This window comes from Ahaetulla prasina, chromosome 5 (assembly GCF_028640845.1).
Source record: "Ahaetulla prasina isolate Xishuangbanna chromosome 5, ASM2864084v1, whole genome shotgun sequence".
Lineage (NCBI taxonomy): Eukaryota > Metazoa > Chordata > Lepidosauria > Squamata > Colubridae > Ahaetulla > Ahaetulla prasina.
Window position 1 is genome coordinate 2,478,691 of NC_080543.1, and position 19,532 is coordinate 2,498,222.

The window sequence follows — 19,532 nt, forward strand, 5'->3', positions numbered from 1 at the left end:
CTTATCTGTCCATCCACCCATCCATCCATCCATCTTATCTATTCATCTATTTATCTGTCTATCCATCCATCCATCTATTTATATCTATCTATCTTATCCATCCATCCATCCATCCATCCATCCCTATCTATCTATCTATCTATCTATCTATCTATCTATCTATCTTATCCATCCATCCATCCATCTATATCTATCTATCTGTCTATCAGATGGATGAGATGGGATGCAACCCTCCTTTGAGTGATTAACTGATTGTTTTGAAGGTTCCTGGAGCTTTAGGTAGCCCGTTTGGGTTTCTGAACCTTTCTGCATTTTTCTTTTGCCTCTTCAGTAGACCTCTACCGTCCATTTCTTCTTTCCTCCGTTTCTCCTCGTCTAGGAAATTCTCACAGGACACACAAACAAAGTGACAGCTGCTAAGTTCAGGTCCACCTGGCAGCAGGCGGTGACGGGCAGCCGAGACCGGACCGTGAAGGAATGGGACTTGGTCAAAGGGGCATGTAAGTGGCCGAGAACCTTTTGGGGAGCAGCAGGGTTGGAACCCACCCACCCCACCATGGTTGAGCCCCCCCCCCAATCATTGACCGCTCCCCATCCTGGCAGGTTCCAGGACCATCGAGGCCTTCTCTTACTGCAACGACGTTGTGTGTTGCAACAATGTCATTGTGAGTGGCCACCACGACAGGATGATCCGTTTCTGGGACAGCAGGTGAGAATAGAATAGAATTTTTTTTTATTGGCCAAATGTGATTGGACACACAAGGAATTTGTCTTGGTGCAGATGCTCTCAGTCTACATAAAAGAAAAGATACCTTCATCAAGGTACAACATTTACAACACAATTGATGGTCAATATATCCATATAAATCATAAAGGATTGCCAGCAACAAAGTTAGTCATACAGTCATAACTGGAAAGAGATGGGTGATGGGAACGATGAGAAGATTAATAATAGTGCAGATTCAGTAAATAGTCTGACAGTGTTGAGGGAATTATTTGTTTAGCAGAGTGATGGCCTTTGGGGAAAAAAACTGTTCTTGTGTCTAGTTGTTCTGGTGTGCAGTGCTCTATAGCGTCGTTTTGAGGGTAGGAGTTGGAACAGTTTATGTCCAGGATGCGAGGGGTCTGCAAATATTTTCACGGCCCTCTTCTTGATTCGTGCAGTATACAGGTCCTCAATGGAAGGCAGGTTGGTAGCAATTATTTTTTCTGCAGTTCTAATTATCCTCTGAAGTCTTGTGTTTTTCTTGTTGGGTTGCAGAACCGAACCAGACAGTTATAGAGATGCAAATGACAGACTCAATAATTCCTCTGTAGAACTGAATCAGCAACTCCTGTCGATTTTTAAATATATATTTTTGTTTTATTTGTTTTATTCGCAAGGTTAAAATAACTGTTGGGTTTGAAATTTAGTTTTACGGTTGCCTTTAGCTGATTTTTTTTTTCTTACGGTAAGCCCCTCCCTCTCTGCTCTCTCCCCCAGGGACCCTCACTGCACCCAGATGATCCCCGTGGGAGGCAAGGTGACCTCGCTCAATCTCAGCCCCGATCAGCTTCACCTGCTGAGTTGCTCTCAGGACAACGCTCTCAAGGTCATCGACCTCAGGATGCACACCGTCCAGCAGGTATTCAGGTGAGGAGCGGGGAACTGGAGGTGGGACCGCCCCGGTGTGCGGTCCTTGATGATCTCTGGGCTGGGTTCTTGTCCCGCAGACGTTTCATGACCCAGCTAGGGAACGTCATCAGTGCTGGAAGGGAGGGGGGTTTTGCAGAGAGGAGGACTGGTGCTTTCTTTGCTGGGTTGTTTTGTTGCAGACATTTGCTTACCCAGCTAGGGAACTTTATCAGTGCAAGGGGCAAATTCTACACTTCTTTGAACTGATGATGTTCCCTAGTTGGGTCATGAAACATCTGCAAGAAAACAGCCCAACTCAGAGAGCACCAAGGACCCTGCAGTTGTTGTCCTCCTCCTCCTCCAACCCTCCCTTCCTTCTAGCACTGATGATGTTCCCTAGTCGGGTCATGAAACATCTGCAAGAAAACAACCCAGCTCAGAGAGCACCAAGGACCCAGCGGTTCAACCCTGAGCTACCAAGATTTTATTTTCATCTCACTATAATCTTCTTTATTTTTTTGGAAAGAGCGGAGGGATTCAAATGTGGGTCTGACGGGACCAAGGCTGTGTTCAGGTGAGTCCTTGCCAATTCAGGGATGGCGCACAATCTTTGGGATTTTGGACAATGAGTCTCTTCCTTTAGGGCAGGGGGACTGGAAACTTGGCTCTTTTAAGACTTGTGGACTTCAACTCCCAGAATTCCTCAGCCAGCTTTGTTCTAGGAGTTGAAGTCCACAAGTCTTAAATGAGCCAAGTTTGCAGACCTCTGCTTTAGGGCCTCTTTTAACCCTGCCATGGTTTCCATACCTTTGGGCATCGTTTTCACACTTAGGGAAAGTGTTGTGTAACTCACCTATTTAAGTATGCGAATGTTTGCCCTGTAATTGGGACACAACATGAAGAAGGAACGTTGATAAATGCTTTCAATAAATAGAGAGGTTCAGGTTTTGACAGGTTAAGAGCCGTGATGACACAGTGGTCAGAATGCAGCATTGCAGGCGAATTCTGCCCACAGTCTAGAGTTCGATTTTGACCGGCTCAAAGTTGACTCAGCCTTCCGTCCTTCCATGGTCAGTAAATGAGGACCCGGATTGTTGGGGGCAAGAGGCTAATTCTGTAAACCGCTTAGAGAAGGCTGGAAAGCACGGTGAAGCGGTATATAAGGACCTTCGGGCCTTTCGCCGGGAATTAAAAACTCATTTATTTATTCAAGCGGGATTGGACTGATTTTTTAAATTCTAAATTTTAAAGTTTTAATTCTTTGTAATTTTATATGGGGTATTTTAGGTTAGGTCAATTTGACGGTTTTAATTCGGCCATTATGGAATAGGTATTTTAAATTGATATTTTAACTTTGTATACTTGCTGTTTTTATCTTTGGCTGTACACCGCCCTGAGTCCTTCGGGAGAAGGGCGGTATAAAAATTTAAATAAAATAAAATAAAAAATAAAAAAAATATATAAGTCTAACTGCTATTGCTATTGGGAAGGAAGGAAGAAAGGAAGGAAGGAAGGAAGGAAGGATGGATGGTTGGATGGAAGAAAGGAAGGGGAGGGAGAGAAGGAAGGAAGATAAGGTAGGGAGGGAAGGAAGGAAGGAAGGAGGAGGGAAGGAAGGAAGGAAGGAAGGAAGGAGAGGGGGTAGGGAGAGAAGGAAGGATGGAAGGAAGAAAGGAAGAAATGGGAGGGAGAGAAGGAAGGGGAGGAGGTAGGGAGAGAAGGAAGGAAGGAGGAGGAAAGGAAGGAAAAAAGGAAGGGGGAGGGAATGAGGGAAGAAAAGAAGGAAAGAAGGAAGGGGAGGGAAGGAAGGAAGAGGTAGGGAGAGAAGGAAGGAGGAGGGAAAGGAAAGGAAGGAAGGGTGAGAAGGAAGGAAGGAAGGAAGGACACATCCTTTATTTGGTGCAGTGGTTAAAATGCAGTGTCGCATTTTAACTCTGCCAATTGCCAGCAGTTCGATTCTGACTGGTTCCAGGTTGACTCAGCCTTCCATCCTTCCGAGGTGGGTAAAATGAGGGCCCAGATTGTTGGGGGCAAGAGGCTGACTCTGTAAACCGCTTAGGGAGGGGCTGGAAAGCCCCGTGAAGAGGCATATAAGTCTAAGGGCTAGTGGTAAGTTCTATAAATGTTAAATGTTGTTTTAAGTTTGGATTGGGAGCCCAGAGTCAGTCAGAAGGTGGAGAGGGGTATACAGCTAGTCCTTGACTTACAATCACAATTGAGCCCCAAATTTCTGTTGCTAAGTTGTCAAAACATCCCAATTTTGATCCCATGTCCCTGGGGATGCTGCAGCGGTCGGTAAGTGTGAAAGATGGTCATAAGTCATTTTTTTTTCCAGTTCCATTGTGACTAAATGAACCGTTGTCAGGGAGGGCTACTCACACCTGTATTTCTTTCCCTAAAAAGCCATCGGAATAGGATCGTTTTTCGTGAGTCTCTTGTTTCTCCGCTTCTTTTCCCTCTTTTCCGATTTCTTGACGTTCGTTTTTTTATTCGGAATTTCTGAAACCGGCAGCCCGGATAAACGCTACGCCTTGGCTGGCTCTTCAAACGGGACCCTCTTTCTCTGGAACATGGCAACGGGGAAATTGGAAAACCGCTTGGAAGGAGTCCACCGGTGAGGAATATTTTGTTTCCACCCCCCTCCGGCAGGGTCCATTGGAAACGAAGCCGCCAAGGTGGCAAGTTCAAATCTCGCTCCCAGCAGATCAGGGGAAAAAAACAAGGAAGACCCCAAAAAGGGAGCCCTCCATCCTTCCTGCCTCCCTGTAGGTCTTATTCCATTGGGGGGGGGCTCCCTCAAAAATGGTGTTTCTCTCTCTCTGTGTCTCTCTCTCCAGGTTTTCTGTCAACGCTGTGGCGTGGAGTCCCTCTGGAGTACACATAGGGAGCGCGGGGCGGTGTCGGAAAGTCGTGTTGTGGCGGTAGCGGAGGAGAAGATATGGATGCTGCTACACCTCTGTCTCATTGCTGGACTTTTGCCTTTGTGGCTTTGGAAACGGATTGTCGTTGGACATCGGAACGAGGAGAAGGCCGGTGGGAGCTGAGAAGCAGGTCTCCCTTCGGCCCCAGATTCAAGTCTTTGTTCTTCCTTGCGATGGGGGGAGGAGGCAGATGGGGAGCCAGGACATGGCGCCGAGCCCTCCGACTCTCACTAGACCCGCAAAGACAAAAGCTCTCAAAGGTGAAACCAGGCTTATTAGCAAATTTCCTGACAGAACAATTAACCCATGGAACTACTTGCCTCCAGAAGTTGCCGGTGCTGCATCACTGGAGGTTTTTTAAGAAGAGGCTAGACAGCTATTTGTCTGTCTGAAATGACAGGGTTTCCTCCTTGAGCACGGGGGTTGGACTAGAAGAGCTCTGAGATCCCTTCCAACTCTGGGATTCTGTATTCTGATTAAACGACCAAAGGCTAAAACATATGAAGAATGGTTGTAGGGATCGGGTGTGTCTATTTTAATGAAAAAAGGACTAAGAACGACATGATGGCAGTCTTCCAATATTTGAGGGGCTGCCCCAAAGAAGAGTGGGGGTCCACCTATTCTTCAAAGCCCCTGAAGGCAGGACAAGAAGCAACCAATGAAAACCAAGCAAGGAGAGAAGCAACCTAGAATTAAGGAGGAATTTCCTGACAGTGAGGACAATCAACCAGTGGAACGGCTTGCCACCAGAAGTTGTGTGTTGGGTTTTTTTTTCATGGGACCAGTCTTATCAGGGCAACGTGGTCTACCCAATTATGGGATGGAGCATACTTTGTCGGTAAAACATAAATTTAACACCAGAAGTTGTAAGTGCTTCCTCACTGGAGGTTTGTAATGAGAGATTGGACAGCTGTTTGTCTAAAATGGCATAGGTTTTCCTGCTTGAGCAGGGGGTTGGAATAGAAGACCTCCAGGGTCCCTTCCAACTCCTGTTATTCATCTCCACAAAGCTCAGAGATGATGGCCAATGCTTAAGGGTCTTCTCCATTTCATCGGCTACCAAATGTGTAAGAGGCAGGTAGAATACGAAAAAGCTTTCTGCAAACACTTGGAGTCCTAGTGGATAACCATTTAGATATGAGCCAGCAGTGTGCAGCAGCTGTTAAAAAAGCCAACACAATTCTGGGCTGCATAAACAGAGGGATAGAATCAAGAACACGTGAAGTGTTCATACCACTTTATAATGCCTTGGTAAGGCCACACTTGGAATATTGCATTCAGTTTTGGTCGCCACGATATAAAAAGGATGTTGAGACTCTAGAAAGAGTGCAGAGAAGAGCAACGAAGATGATTATGGGACTGGAGGCTAAAACATATGAAGAACGGTTGCAGGAACTCGGTATGCCTAGTTTAATGAAAAGAAGGACTAGGGGAGACATGATAGCAGTCTTCCAATATTTCAGGGGTTGCCCCAAAGAAGAGGGAGTCAAACTATTCTCCAAAGCACCTGAAGGCAGGACAAGAAGCAATGGGTGGAAACTAATCAAGGAGAGAAGCAACTTAGAACTAAGGAGAAATTTCCTGACAGTTAGAACAATTAATAAGTGGAACGACTTGCCTGCAGAAGTTGTGAATGCTCCAACACTGGAAATTTTTAAGGAAATGTTGGATAGCCATTTGTCTGAAATGGTGCAGGGTTTCCTGCCTGGGCAGGGGGTTGGACTAGAAGACCTCCAAGGTCCCTTCCAACTCTGATATTATTATTATTATTATTATTATTATTATTATTATTATTATTATTATTATTATTATTATTATTATTATTATTATTACACGCTTGGAAGGAAGTCTGAATCGCAGCAATAAACAAAGGAAAATAGACATTTCTAGTGCATCACATCCCTTGCAAAAAATTGATTGTGCATCTGGCTCTTGGCACTCAAAGTGTTTCTCAGGCATCACTTCACACCTCTTCACACCCAACAGTCCCTCGCAAAGGTTTCTCACTAATATTTTTTCCCCAGGGGGTGGAGGTGGGGGGGCTGCCCCTCTAGCAGTTGGCAGAGTGCCAGTGAGCGTTTGGCTCAGCTTTGATCTTGGACCTCTGATGCCCGGCTGCTAAAATGTGGGGGGGTTTTTTCCCCCTCCCTGCTTTCGTTGAGGTGGAAAACATTTGCAAACCGAGAAAAAAACCCCTCCACCCAGCAAAGCTGGCTGAGGAACTCTGGGAGTTGAAGTCCACAAGTCTTAAAGGGACCCCTGATATAAAGTACAAAGAAGAGAAGGAAAAAAATAGGAAATTAAGGGAAGGAGGGAAAGGGGTGTGAGATACAAGCAGAAAGAAAAAAGGAAGAAAGATTACAAATTAACAGAGTTGGAAGGGACCTTGTTAGGGCATCTAGTCCAACCCCAAGGAAGGAAGGGGAGGCATTGACTTCCAGCTCTTCTTAGCACAGTACAAGATAAACACACTCCAACTTCGGCTTTTTGCTTTTACACATTACTACCCTGTTTCCCCCCCAAAATAAGACGTCCCCTGATAATAACCCCAATCAGGCTTTTGAGCGCATGGCGATAAGGCCAAGCGCTTATTTCAGGGTTCGAAAAAATATAAGGCAGGGTCTTATTTTTGGGGAAATGTGGTATATAACTAGCCATTCCTATAACACCAAATCTTTCTAATCCAGGGGTCCCCAACCTTTCGGACCTCAGGGACCACTAAATTCATAATTTTAAACCCCAAGGACCACTAATACGATCTGCCTAATGACCGGCTGGGTGGGTGTGGCTAGGTGGTCATGTAACTGGGTGGGCATGGCGCCTCTACTCACCCCTCCCCTGCCACCCACTCCTCGCCTCCCCGCCCGGGCTCCTTAGGGCCCCCACAGGAAGCAGTTGTTGGAGCTAAGCAGCCACCACGAGAAAGAGTTGGCCAAACAGCTCAGTTCAAATTGGATCTGACCCAGAAGGAGGCTCAGCAGAAGCACCTCACTGAGGACTAGGAGCATAGGCTTTCCAAGCAGAGGGAAGACCTGTGGGAGTGCAAAGCCAGATACTAGCGCCTGGAGGCTCAGCGGGCTGAGATGGTCAGCCAATTCCAGGCCATGATGCAGTCCCACTGGAACAAGGCCCTCCAGCTCTTCGCCACCAGTGGCTCTTCCCTCTAGCCTTCACCCAAAGCCCCACACCAGGAGGCTGAAGCAGACCCCAAATTGGAATTTCTGCCCCCCTCCGACCCACACAAAAAGACCCTAAAGGGGGAGACTCTCTGCAGCAACACAACCGTTCATTGCACGTATCCGTTCCAGGGGTCGTAGTTTGAGGACCTGTGATTTAGTGCAAGATAAAAAATGCAAATATTTTTTCTGCGAACCACCAACATTTTCTTGGGGACCAACAGTTGGTGACCACTGTTCTAATCAAGAAAACCCAAAGTCAACATTTCTTCTTCTTTTCTCTCTCTCTCTTCACAATCCAGTTCTATACAGGCGGTGCTCGATTTAACAACCGTTCGTTTAGTGCCCATTCGAAGTCCCCGGAGCACTGAAAAAAGTGGCAGGATCGGTTTTCCCACAACTTTTGCAGCCGGTCAGGTGATCAAAATTCGGACGCTTGGCAGCCGGTTCGTATTTGTGATGGTTGCGGGTTTCCGAGGAAGATCAGGTTCCCTTAACAAGCCTGATACTAAACTCAGCAACTCCAGGGATTCACGTAAAAACATGGTGGCGCAGAGGTTAGGATGCAGCATTGCAAGCAGTGGTGGGTTGTTCCCAGTTCGGTCCCGTTCTACAGAACCGGTAGCAAAACCGGCAGCAGGCTCCGCCCACCTGCCACGGCGTCCTCACGGGTGACCTGCACAAGCGCAGAAGCGCGCGTGCGCTCCCGTTGCAAACCGGTGGTAAAGGTAAGTAGAACCCACCCCTGATTGCAGGCTAATTCTGCCCCCAGCCAAGAGTTCGAATCCTACCAGGCTCCAGGCTGACTCAGCCTTCCATCCTTCCGAGGTCGGTAAAATGAGGACCCAGATTTACAGAGGCTGACTCTGTAAAGTGCTTAGAGATGGTTGGAAAGCCCTGTGAAGCGGTATATAAGTCTAAGGGCTGTTGTTACTAGGAAGGAAGGAAGGAAGGAAGGAAGGAAGGAAGGAAGGAAGGAAGGAAGGAAGGAAGGAAGGATGGATGGATTAGAGTTACAGCACCCAAAACTCCAGAGACAAGTCATTCTACTGATTAATTGTTCTCCCTGTCAGGAAATTTCTCCTTATTTCTAGGTTCCTTCTTCCATCTTCTTGTCCTGCCTTCAGGTGCTTTGGAGAATAGGTTGACCCTCTCTTCTTTGGGGGAGCCCCTCAAATATTAGAACACTTCTTTCATGTCCCCCCCTAATCCTTTTCACTAGACTAGCCGAACCCAATTATTGCAACTGTTCTTGTATGTTTTATCCTCCAGGCCTTTAATCATCTTTTTTTTTTATCTTCTCTGCACTTTTTCCAGAGTGCAGCAAATATGTAGCCTTCATATAAATGGGGGAGTAATTGTTTTTATTGTTATATATTGGGTTCTTATTTTTTTTTAAGCAGCCCAGAGTCCCTGGGACTTAGTGGGTGGTCGTATAAATCTAATAGGAATTAAATAAACAAACAAACAAATATGATACCAAAAATGTGGTATAAATCTAATAGGAATTAAATAAACAAACAAACAAATATGATACCAAAAATGTGGTATAAATCTAATAGGAATTAAATAAACAAACAAACAAATATGATACCAAAAATGTGGTATAAATCTAATAGGAATTAAATAAACCAACAAACAAATATGATACCAAAAATGTGGTATAAATCTAATAGGAATTAAATAAACCAACAAACAAATATGATACCAAAAATGTGGTATAAATCTAATAGGAATTAAATAAACCAACAAACAAATATGATACCAAAAATGTGGTGGGTTTGTATCTGACAATAAAGAGCTTCAACCACGCCAGAGTGAGTATCTTTGTAGTAAGTGGTGGTTACATTTGGTTCGGTCTACCAAACAGAAACTTCTGACGGAGCTTCTTGGAAGCAAGAATGAACCATTCCTGTGTCATCTTAACAGAACAACAAGCCTTGGAGGGGACCTTGGGGGTCTTCTAGCCCAACCCCCTGCTAAGAGGCTTCCAAGGCCTCAAGAGAAGAGGCAGGAGGCCACCAGGTGACTCTCCATCGCGTGGACTCAAAGGAATGGAAATTTAAGGGTGGGATTGGGACCAGGAAGCTCTGGGTTCAAGTGTTTCGCTCGCCCAATGCACCTGACCAAGAAGGCAAAGCTTTGATCGTGTGGTTGGGGTTGTCTACTTTGTTCTTTTGAGCATCCAGAGTCAGAGTCAGCCAGAGTTAAACAGGAAGCCCTCTTGAACCCATGGCACAAATACACCTGCTACACAAACACCGGGTTGCCCCCGGTTCGGTCCGGTTCTATAGAACCGGTAGTAAAGCTGGCTGGAGAATTGTGGGAGTTGAAGTCCACAAGTCTTAAAGCGGCCGAGTTTGAAGACCTCTGCGTTTACGGCATTAGAACTCACGCAAAGTCTTCAGCCCTGCGCTATAAAAATGCACGTAAATGAATGAAATGAGGATGTACCCCTTTCGCACCACCAAACTATCCCCCAGCACAACGTTAAGGGCATCTACACACACCCCGACGTACAAAGTGGGTCTGAGTCACAAATGGTTGAATTTTAAGACCAGTGTATCTCAATTTTGGCAGTTTGAAGAGGGGTGAACTTCAACTCCCAGAATTCCCCACCCAGCAAAGGGTTTGTGGAGGAAGAGGAGGAGGAAGAGGAATGTGAGGTCCTCAGTGCTCCCTGAACTGGGTTGTTTTCTTGCAGACGTTTCACGATCAAACTAGGTTATATCATCAGTGCTAGTAGGGAGTGGGGTTTGCAGAGTGGAGGAGTAGGGTGATGACTGTTTTCTTGCACACATTTCATGACCCAACTAAGTAACATCCTCAGTACTAGAAGGGAGTAGGGCTTATGGAGAGGAAGAGGAGAAGGACATCTGTGGGGGTCCTTGGTGCTCTCTGAGCTTGGTGGTTTTCTTGCAGATGTTTCACGACCCAACTAGGGAACATCATCAGTGCTAGAAGGAAGTGGGGTTTGCTCTTTTTTTTAACAAAGCCCACTAGGGAATTCCGGGAGTTGAAGTCCACCCCTCTTTTAAGTTGTCAAGGTTGAGATACCAATACTGTAATACTGTAAATACTCCTCTGTAAACAACAAAACTTGAAATCCTGGGATTAGAAAACTTAGAACTCCGCCGACTCCGACAAGACCTGTGTTTAACACACAGAATCATCTATTGCAATGTCCTTCCTGTCGAAGACTACTTCAGCTTCAATCGCAATAATACAAGAGCAAACAATAGATTCAAACTTAATGTCAACCGCTTCAATCTTGATTGCAGAAAATATGACTTCTGCAACAGATTTAACGCTTGGAACACACTACCTGACTCTGTGGTCTCTTCTCAAAATCCCAAAAGCTTTAACCAAAAACTGTCTACCATTGACCTCACCCCATTCCTAAAAGGACTATAAGGGGCGTGCATAAGTGCACAAAAGTGCCTACCGTTCCTGTCCTATTGTTTCCGTTCAATGTATGTGCTTGTATATAATGTTGTGACAAAATAAAAATAAAATAAAAAAATAAAATACCCCTTTTCTGCTTTTGGGAGTCACCCAACACTGGACCAGCAACCGAAGCCCACCGTCCAATGTCCAGTTCTCCTTGTGGAGATGCCACAGCTGGGCCTGCAACTAGCTGAGACGTCCTGCAGAAATCCTTGCAGGATCAGGTCCCAGCTAAGAGTTCCTGTTTTGTGAAGCTCCCCCCCCCACAAAGGTTTGGTTTCTCCCAATCAGTAGAAGGTCCTTTAAAAGGGCCAAGAGGGGCCCTTCATCTTTCCTTTTCCCTTGGAGTTCCTTTGGGGTCTTTGAGCAGTTGAGTTGGTGAGTTGGTGGGTTGGTGGGTTGATCTGGTTCATGGTTCCTCCCCACCCCAAAAAAAAGCTGGGTTTGATTTTGAAAGCAACTTTGTGATTTAATGAAAAATAAATAAGTAGGGACTCCAGTAGTTGTTTATTTTTTTTCCCCCACCTGTTTTGGTTAAATGTTGGTTTATTGTTGCCTTTGGAATAACTTCTATTAAACTTCTCTTTTAAGTTGCAGCACCGCAGAGCCTTTTGCAAAATTTGAATGCGTTAACTGTTTTTCCCTTTTTGTAGGTTGTTTTTTTTTTTAATTCCTAGGTTTGTTTGTGTGTGTGTGTTTGCGCCTTGCCATGTGGGGAGCACGTGGCCCTCAAGCCGGAGTCCTTAGTAGACTGGTTTTCCACGAATTTCTCCTTTTTTTTAAGATTGTATTAGAATTTATTATAATATGGAACACAAGGAAAACTAAGGGGGAAGAGAGGGCTGCAGGATAACAAGGGGGGAAAAGACATTGAAGGCAGCAAAACGCTAAATTTGCAATCTCAATTTTTTGCCTGACATTTACAAAGTTGGAAGAAACCTTGTGGGGTCTCCAACCTTGGCAACTTTAAGCGTGAAGGACTTCAACTCCCAGAATTCCCCAGCCAGCTTAGTTGCCAAGGTTGGAGACCCCTGTTGTAGGTCTAGTCCACCCCCCCTCACCTGCCCAAGCAGACCATACACAATTTTTGACATGACAGATTTAGTTACTACAAGTTTATAGCAATTCAATTATTCACTCTACAGGGGGGGGGGAATCTACATTCCTTTTTTTTAACTACTTTTGAGCCTAAATAAAAAAAAAAACTACTATTGGTTTTTCAAAGGAAGCAGGATTAAACGAAAAGCTTCTCTTTGTTGAAAGCCATTTACGTGGCCAGCTCAACTGAATTTACTTTTTCCCTATCCTTTTTTTTTTTACCCCTGTTGTGAGAAATATATATTCTGAGAGACCAGAAGATGTGAAGCTCAGGACTGAACTCGGAGGTCCCCGGTCGCTCTGAGCTGGCTGGGTTTCTTGCAGACGTTTTACGACCCAATTAGGTAATAGCTTCAGTGCAAGCAAGTGTAGCCAATATCACCAAGGACTCCAGAGTCCTCCCTCTCCCTCTCACTTTCCTTCTCTCCTATTCACCTTCCTTCACTCGTCCTTCCCCATTCCTCTTTCCCTTTCTTCCTTTACTCTTCCTACCTTCCTCTCCTTTTCTCTTTTCCCTCTTTCTTTTCTTCCTTCCTCCTCCCCATCCCTCTCCTTTCCCCTCTTTCTTCTTTCCTTCCTTCTCCCCATTCCTCTCCTTTTCCCTCTTTCTTTTCTTCCTTCCTCCTCCCCATTCCTTCTTTCTTCCTTCCTTCCTCCCTCCTCCCCATTCCTCTCCTTTCCCTTTCTTCTTTCCTTCATCCCTCCTCCCATTCCTTCTTTCTTCCTTCCTTCCTCCTCCCCATTCCTCTCCTTTCCCTCTTTCTTCCTTCATTCCTCCTCCCATTCCTTCTTTCTTCCTTCCTTCCTTCCTCCTCCCCATTCCTCTCCTTTCCCTCTTTCTTCTTTCCTTCATTCCTCCTCCCCATTCCTTCTTTCTTCTTCCTTCCTCCTCCTCCCCATTCCTCTCTTTTCCCTTTCTTCTTTCCTTCATCCCTCCTCCCCATTCCTTCTTTCTTTCTTCCTTCCTTCCTCCTCCCCATTCCTCTCCTTTCCCTCTTTCTTCTTTCCTTCATTCCTCCTCCCATTCCTTCTTCTTTCTTCCTTCCTTCCTCCTCCCCATTCCTCTCCTTTCCCTCTTTCTTCTTTCCTTCATTCCTCCTCCCCATTCCTTCTTTCTTCCTTCCTTCCTCCTCCTCCCATTCCTCTCTTTTCCCTTTCTTCTTTCCTTCATCCCTCCTCCCCATTCCTTCTTTCTTTCTTCCTTCCTTCCTCCTCCCCATTCCTCTCCTTTCCCCTCTTTCTTCTTTCCTTCATTCCTCCTCCCCATTCCTTCTTTCTTCCTTCCTTCCTTCCTCCTCCCCATTCCTCTCTTTTCCCCTTTCTTCTTTCCTTCATCCCTCCTCCCCATTCCTTCTTTCTTTCTTTCTTCCTTCCTCCTCCCATTCCTCTCCTTTCCCTCTTTCTTCTTTCCTTCATTCCTCCTCCCCATTCCTTCTTTCTTCCTTCCTTCCTCCTCCTCCCATTCCTCTCTTTTCCCCTTTCTTCTTTCCTTCATCCCTCCTCCCCATTCCTTCTTTCTTTCTTCCTTCCTTCCTCCTCCCCATTCCTCTCCTTTCCCCTCTTTCTTCTTTCCTTCATTCCTCCTCCCCATTCCTTCTTTCTTCCTTCCTTCCTCCCTCCTCCCCATTCCTCTCTTTTCCCCTTTCTTCTTCATCCCTCCTCCCCATTCCTTCTTTCTTCCTTCCTTCCTCCTCCCCATTCCTCTCCTTTTCCCTCTTTCTTCTTTCCTTCATTCCTCCTCCCCATTCTTCTCCTTTTCCCTCTTTCTCCTTCCTTCCTCCTCCCCCATTTCTCTCCCTTTCTCTCTCCCCTCCTCCCTTCACTCCCCCATCCTCCTTCCTTCTAGCACTGATGATGTTCCCTAGTTGGATCATGAAACGTCTGGAACAAAAGAACCCAGCTCAGACAGCACCAAGGATTCCAGGGTTCTCTTCCCCTCCTCCTCCTCTTCTAGCACTGATGACATCACCTAGTTGGGTAATGAAAGGTCTGATAGAAAACCACCCAGCTCAGAGACCACCAAGGAGACACCCCCCACCCCCCCAAGAATAGCTTTCAATTTACATTTATTAAATGTTTGGCACGATCATTGTCTGCTATAGCAGGGGTCTCCAACCTTGGTCCCTTTAAGACTTGTGGACTTCAACTCCCAGAGTCCCTCAGCCAGCTTTGCCTTAAGACCTCCAGACTTCAACTCCCAGAATTCCTCAGCCAGCTTTGCTTTAAGACCTCCAGACTTCAACTCCCAGAATTCCTCAGCCAGCTTTGCTTTAAGACCTCCAGACTTCAACTCCCAGAATTCCTCAGCCAGCTTTGCTTTAAGACCTCCAGACTTCAACTCCCAGCATTCCTCAGCCAGCTTTGCTTGAAGACTTGTGGACTTCAACTCCCAGAGTCCCTCAGCCAGCTTTGCTTTAAGACCTCCAGACTTCAACTCCCAGAATTCCTCAGCCAGCTTTGCTTGAAGACTTGTGGACTTCAACTCCCAGAGTTCCTCAGCCAGCAAAGCTTTGCTGGCTGAGGGACTCTGGGAGTTGAAATCTACAAGTCTTAAAGGGACCAAGGTTGGAGACCCCTGTGCTATAGCAAAAAATCACTGATTATTTGTTTTAAGCCATCCCAGTGAATGTCCATCTTGTGAAAATCAATTCCACAAAGGAGCAGGGCAAAGCATAATACAGGTAGTCCTCCACTTACGGCAGTTCATTTAGTGACCATTCGAAGTTACAAGGGCATTGAAAAAAGTGGCTATTTTTCTCACACGCTGCAGCATCCTCTTGGTCACGCGACCAGAATTCAGGTGTTTGGCAGCTGGCTCGTATTTATGATGGTCGCAGTGTCCCAGGGGTCACGTAATCCCCTTTTGCGACCACCTGATCAGCAAAGTCAACGAGGAAGCTGATTCGCTTAACAACTGCAGTGATTCCCTTACCGACGGCGGGAAGAAAGGTTGCAAAATGGGGCAAAGTTCTTTAAACAAATTTCTCACTTGGCAACAGAAATGCTGGGCTCAGCTGTGGTCATAAGTTGAGGACTATCTGTACTTCTACCCAGCTGTACTTCAGAGAAAGGTTTTTGAGAGAGGGGGGGAGGGGAAGAGAGAGAGGAGAGGGGGAGAGGGAAAAAAGAAAGAGTGGGAGAGAGAGAGGAAAGAAAGAGAGAAAGAAAGAAAGAAAGAAAGAAAGAAAGAAAGAAAGAAAGAGAAAGGAAGAATGAAAGAGAAAGAAAGAGAAAAGGGAAGGAAGGAAGGAAGGAAAGAAAGAAAATGAATGAAAGAGAACAAAAGAGAAAGAAAAGAAGGAAGGAAGGAAGGAAGGAAGAAAGAAAGAAAAGAAAGAGAGAAAGAAAGAGAAAAGGAAAGGAAGGAAGAAAGGAAAGGAAAGAAGGAAGAAAGGAAGGAAGGAAGGGAAAGAAAGAAAAAGAAAAAAGGGAAGGAAGGAAGGACAGAAAGAAAGCAAAGGAAGGGAAGGAAGCAAGGAAGGAAAGAGAAAGAAAGAAAGAAGCGGAAGGAAGGAAGAGAGAAAGAAAGAAAGAACGAAAGAAAAGGAAGAGGAAGAAAGAAAAGAAAGAAAAAGAAAGAGAAAGAAAGAAAAAGAAAGAAAGAGAAAGAAAGAGAAAAGGGAAGGAAGGAAGGAAGGAAGGAAAGAAAATGAATGAAAGAGAACAAAAGAGAAAGAAAAGGAAGGAAGGAAGGAAGGAAGAAAGAGAAAGAAAGGAAGGAAGGCAGGAAGGAAGGAAAGAAAGAAAGAAAACAAAAGAGAGAGAAAGAAAAGGAAAGGAAAGGAAGAAAGGAAAGAAGGAAGGAAGGAAGGAAGGAAAGAAAATGAATGAAAGAGAACAAAAGAGAAAGAAAAGGAAAGGAAGGAAGGAAGGAAAAGAAAGAGAAAGAAAGGAAGGAAGGCAGGAAGGAAGGAAAGAAAGAAAGAAAACAAAAGAGAGAAAGAAAGAAAAGGAAAGGAAAGGAAGAAAGGAAAGAAGGAAGGAAGGAAGGAAGGAAAGAAAAAAGAAAAAAGGGAAGGAAGGAAAGAAAGAAAGAAAAGGAAGGGAAGGAAGGAAGGAAGGAAGGAAGGAAGGAAGGAAGGAAGGAAGGAAGGAAGGAAGGAAGGAAGGAAAGAAAGAAAAAGAAAGGCTTGCCTCTAGAAGTTGTGGTGCTCTATCCCTGGAGGTTTTTAAGAAGAGACCAGACAGCCATTTGTCTGAAATGATAGAAGGTTTCCTACTTGAGCAGTGGGTTGGACTAAATGACCTCCAAGGTCCCTCCCAGCTCTGTTAACTCTGTGGTGCCCATTTCTCATAGGAAAAAGCTCCTGAAATTTCCTAGTGTGGACCAGGTCAAGAAGACCATGTGGCAGGACGAATACTTAGAGAACCTGAACCCTCTGCGGGGAGCTGTGGATATGATGGGACTTTCGACTCAATTTCTCGGCGTGTCCCTGGTCCCAAAAGACACGGTGAAATGGGACCAATCCTACGCCGCCAGCCTCATCGGCAGCGTCCCCACCATGCTGGAGATCTTGGAAGACACGGGCTTCTTCCTCCTCCTCGGCCAATTCTGCGCCCTTTTGAAGGGGTTGCAAAGCACCGGCCTTCTCCTCACCTCCGATGAGTGGAAGCAGCAGCCTTCAGAAGGAGGAGGAGTTTTGAAGAAGCTGGATCCCTTCTTCAGGATGCTGGTCCATCTTAGTCCGTGGAAGATCTACCACAGCTTCTGGAGTCTCCGAGATTTCCTGGAGAAGGTGGAAGACGAAGACTGGGAGGGACAAAACTGTGTGAAATACCTGTCCGTCGTACAACAGGGCTTGGAAGGCCTGGAGCCCGAGAAGACACTCAATTGCTTTGAGGGACTTCATGACTTCCTCAACTACCAGCAACAGAGCCTGGCGTGGTTAGAGTCTCATCCCGAAGTTCACGAGAAACTGGGCCACCTCAATTTCTTTCCAACGTTGGCCTTGCTCAAGAAGATCATGGAGGTCGGAATGGAATATTTCAACGACTGCCTGATCGACCTGCAAGAAGTTCTGGAAGATCTCAACGAGGTGGAAGCCATCGTCCCGTCTCCGGATGACTTGGATATGTACTAGAAGATCCATCTTCTAGGGGTCGGCCTCTTTATCGCCGGCCCCTTATCGCTTGACGACCGCCCAAAAATTGATGCTCCAATCCTGGGCCTTGAATGACTACGCTTCAAACCACAAAAACCCAAGCTTTATTAAGTGAATTAATTGGAATTTGATTAATTTACTCGTAACTCTGTAAACCAGCGACACCCGGAAGTGACCGCCGTATTTCTCTTGTGAGTCTTCTTCTGCACCCCGTTTTTAACTGGGAGTTGAATGCCTCTGTGCAATTGCTCCCCTGATTCTTTTCAATAAACGATGGGAGCACCTAAAATTGTGTGAGGTGTGTGATTTGAAGCTAAAATATTGAGGGGAGTAAGTGGGGGTCCACATGGGAGTGCGGGCATTAAAGGTTGTAGAATTGTGAAGGTGTGGTGAGGCCCATAGATACTTTTCAAGTGTCCATTTTGCTCAACATACTGACACAGCCTGTATGTGAAGTGGTGTAGGGTTCCCTGCCTAAGCAGGGGGTTGGACTAGAAGACCTCTAAGGTCCCTTCCAACTCTGTTATTCTATTCTATTCTGCATTCTTTTTCTTTTAATCTTTAAAAAAAACCTTTATTAACATCTAAAAAATAAAAATACATCTATAACACAAACACATCGGTAACAATTCTACAATTCAACGTCAATCTGACAGTACACAATTCTTAACTTTGTTCATATATCCCCAAATATTCCTGCTTAATCAAACATGTGTAAATACAACTTATGTCTTGTTTTGTTCTATACATTTCCTATTTCTAATTTCTATCCATTGATACCAATTTTCCCAAGTTGGGTTGTAGTCCGAGTCTTCCTTATTATTTAATTCTACAGTAAGTTTGTCCATTTGTGCACGTTCAAAAATTTTCCAGATTATTACACAGTCTGTTGGTAAGGTGGACATTTTCCAAACTTCTGCGAGTACAATTCTCGCTGCTGAAATAATATGAATAATCAGATATTTAATCCTTTGGGGATATTTCCCTTTAATTATCCCCAGAAGAAACAATTCAGGTTTCAATTCTATTTGACTATTCTATTCTATTCTATTCTATTCTATTCTATTCTATTCTATTCTATTCTGATGGATGAGAGTGTGGGAAAGAAGAGACATCTGCTTCTACAGTTGTTGTATACACACAAATACACACGCACACGTGGACATATACAACCCTGAAAACACAAATTACGGTACTCGGAGGAGGGAGAAGTAAGAACGAACGGTTTTATCAAACTCTCCCAAGGCGTCATGCATAGAGTTACTTTGCTGAGTTGGACAGTTATAGAAATGGAAGAAATAAATAAAATGGATAAAATATTTTAGCTCTTCCCAGCTGGTCCTTGTCTAGAAACAAGGATAAAAATCTCAAACTGTTAAATTGACAGAGCTGTAACTAGTCTCCAACCTTGGCAACTTTAAACCTGGAGGACTTCAACTCCCAGAAACTCCCAAAGCTGGCTGGGGTATTCTGGGAGTTGAAGTCCTCCAGGCTTAAAGTTGCCAAGGTTGGAGATCCCTGATATATAGGGTTTCCTGCTGAAGCAGGGGGTTGGACTAGAAGACCTCCAAGGTCCCTTCCAACTCTGTTATTCTGTATAAGAATAAGTAGTCCTTGACACTGAACCCAAAATTTTTGTCACTAAGCGAGACAGTTAAGTGTGCTTTGTCTCATGATACGACCTTCCTTGCTGAAGTCGTTCAGTGAATCACTGAAGAAGTTTAGTAACACAGTTGTTAAGTGCTTGACGGAAGGGGATCTGCAAACCGGGACACTGCAAACCGTCATAAGTGCAAGTCAGTTCCCAAGCACCTGAATTTTGATCACGCGAGCACGGGGACGCCGCAACGGTTGTTAAGTGTGAAAACCGGTCATCAGTCACTTTTTCCAAACGCCGCCGCCGCAACTTTGAACGGCCGCTAAATGAACCGCCGTAAGTCGAGGACTTCCATCCGTTGCGGAGAGAGATGAAACTTTGCAACTTTATAAAATTGGAGCAAAGCCATGCAAGGCAGAGAAACACCCTCACCAGTTCGATTTTGAATTTTTATATAACTTGGAATCCGCTGAGATTTTTTAAAAAAAAAGATGAGTTGTTGATTCTCCTATAAAGGTTCGCCTGAGGCCACCGCCTGGTGACTTCGTGGTATCATCCGTGTCTCTCTCTCTCTCT

At 45.2% G+C, this 19,532-nt stretch overlaps 2 protein-coding genes across 5 annotated transcripts in view; both read left to right on the plus strand.

Annotated features, from left to right (window-relative positions):
• The window catches only part of ATG16L2 (autophagy related 16 like 2), a 52,966-nt gene extending 41,155 nt beyond the window's left edge, over positions 1-11,811 (plus strand). The window contains exons 14-19 of the mRNA XM_058185067.1: positions 380-500; positions 604-709; positions 1,484-1,633; positions 2,142-2,189; positions 4,128-4,229; positions 4,453-11,811. Coding sequence (XP_058041050.1) covers positions 380-500; positions 604-709; positions 1,484-1,633; positions 2,142-2,189; positions 4,128-4,229; positions 4,453-4,540 — 615 coding nt within the window. The 3' untranslated portion in view covers positions 4,541-11,811. The remainder of the gene's footprint in view (positions 1-379; positions 501-603; positions 710-1,483; positions 1,634-2,141; positions 2,190-4,127; positions 4,230-4,452) is intronic.
• LOC131199777 (uncharacterized) lies at positions 4,681-17,609 on the plus strand. Of its 4 annotated transcripts, none has more exons than XM_058185932.1 (2): positions 4,681-4,796; positions 16,555-17,609. In XM_058185932.1, exon 2 carries the CDS (start codon positions 16,601-16,603, stop codon positions 17,336-17,338), a length of 738 nt encoding a protein of 245 aa, XP_058041915.1. In that variant the 5' UTR covers positions 4,681-4,796; positions 16,555-16,600; the 3' UTR covers positions 17,339-17,609. The 4 variants fall into 4 exon arrangements, with proteins under 4 accessions (XP_058041915.1, XP_058041913.1, XP_058041912.1 ...); XM_058185930.1 differs by lacking the exon at positions 4,681-4,796 and adding an exon at positions 8,016-8,129; XM_058185929.1 differs by lacking the exon at positions 4,681-4,796 and adding an exon at positions 8,309-8,440.
• Positions 17,610-19,532: the final 1,923 nt, after the last annotated feature.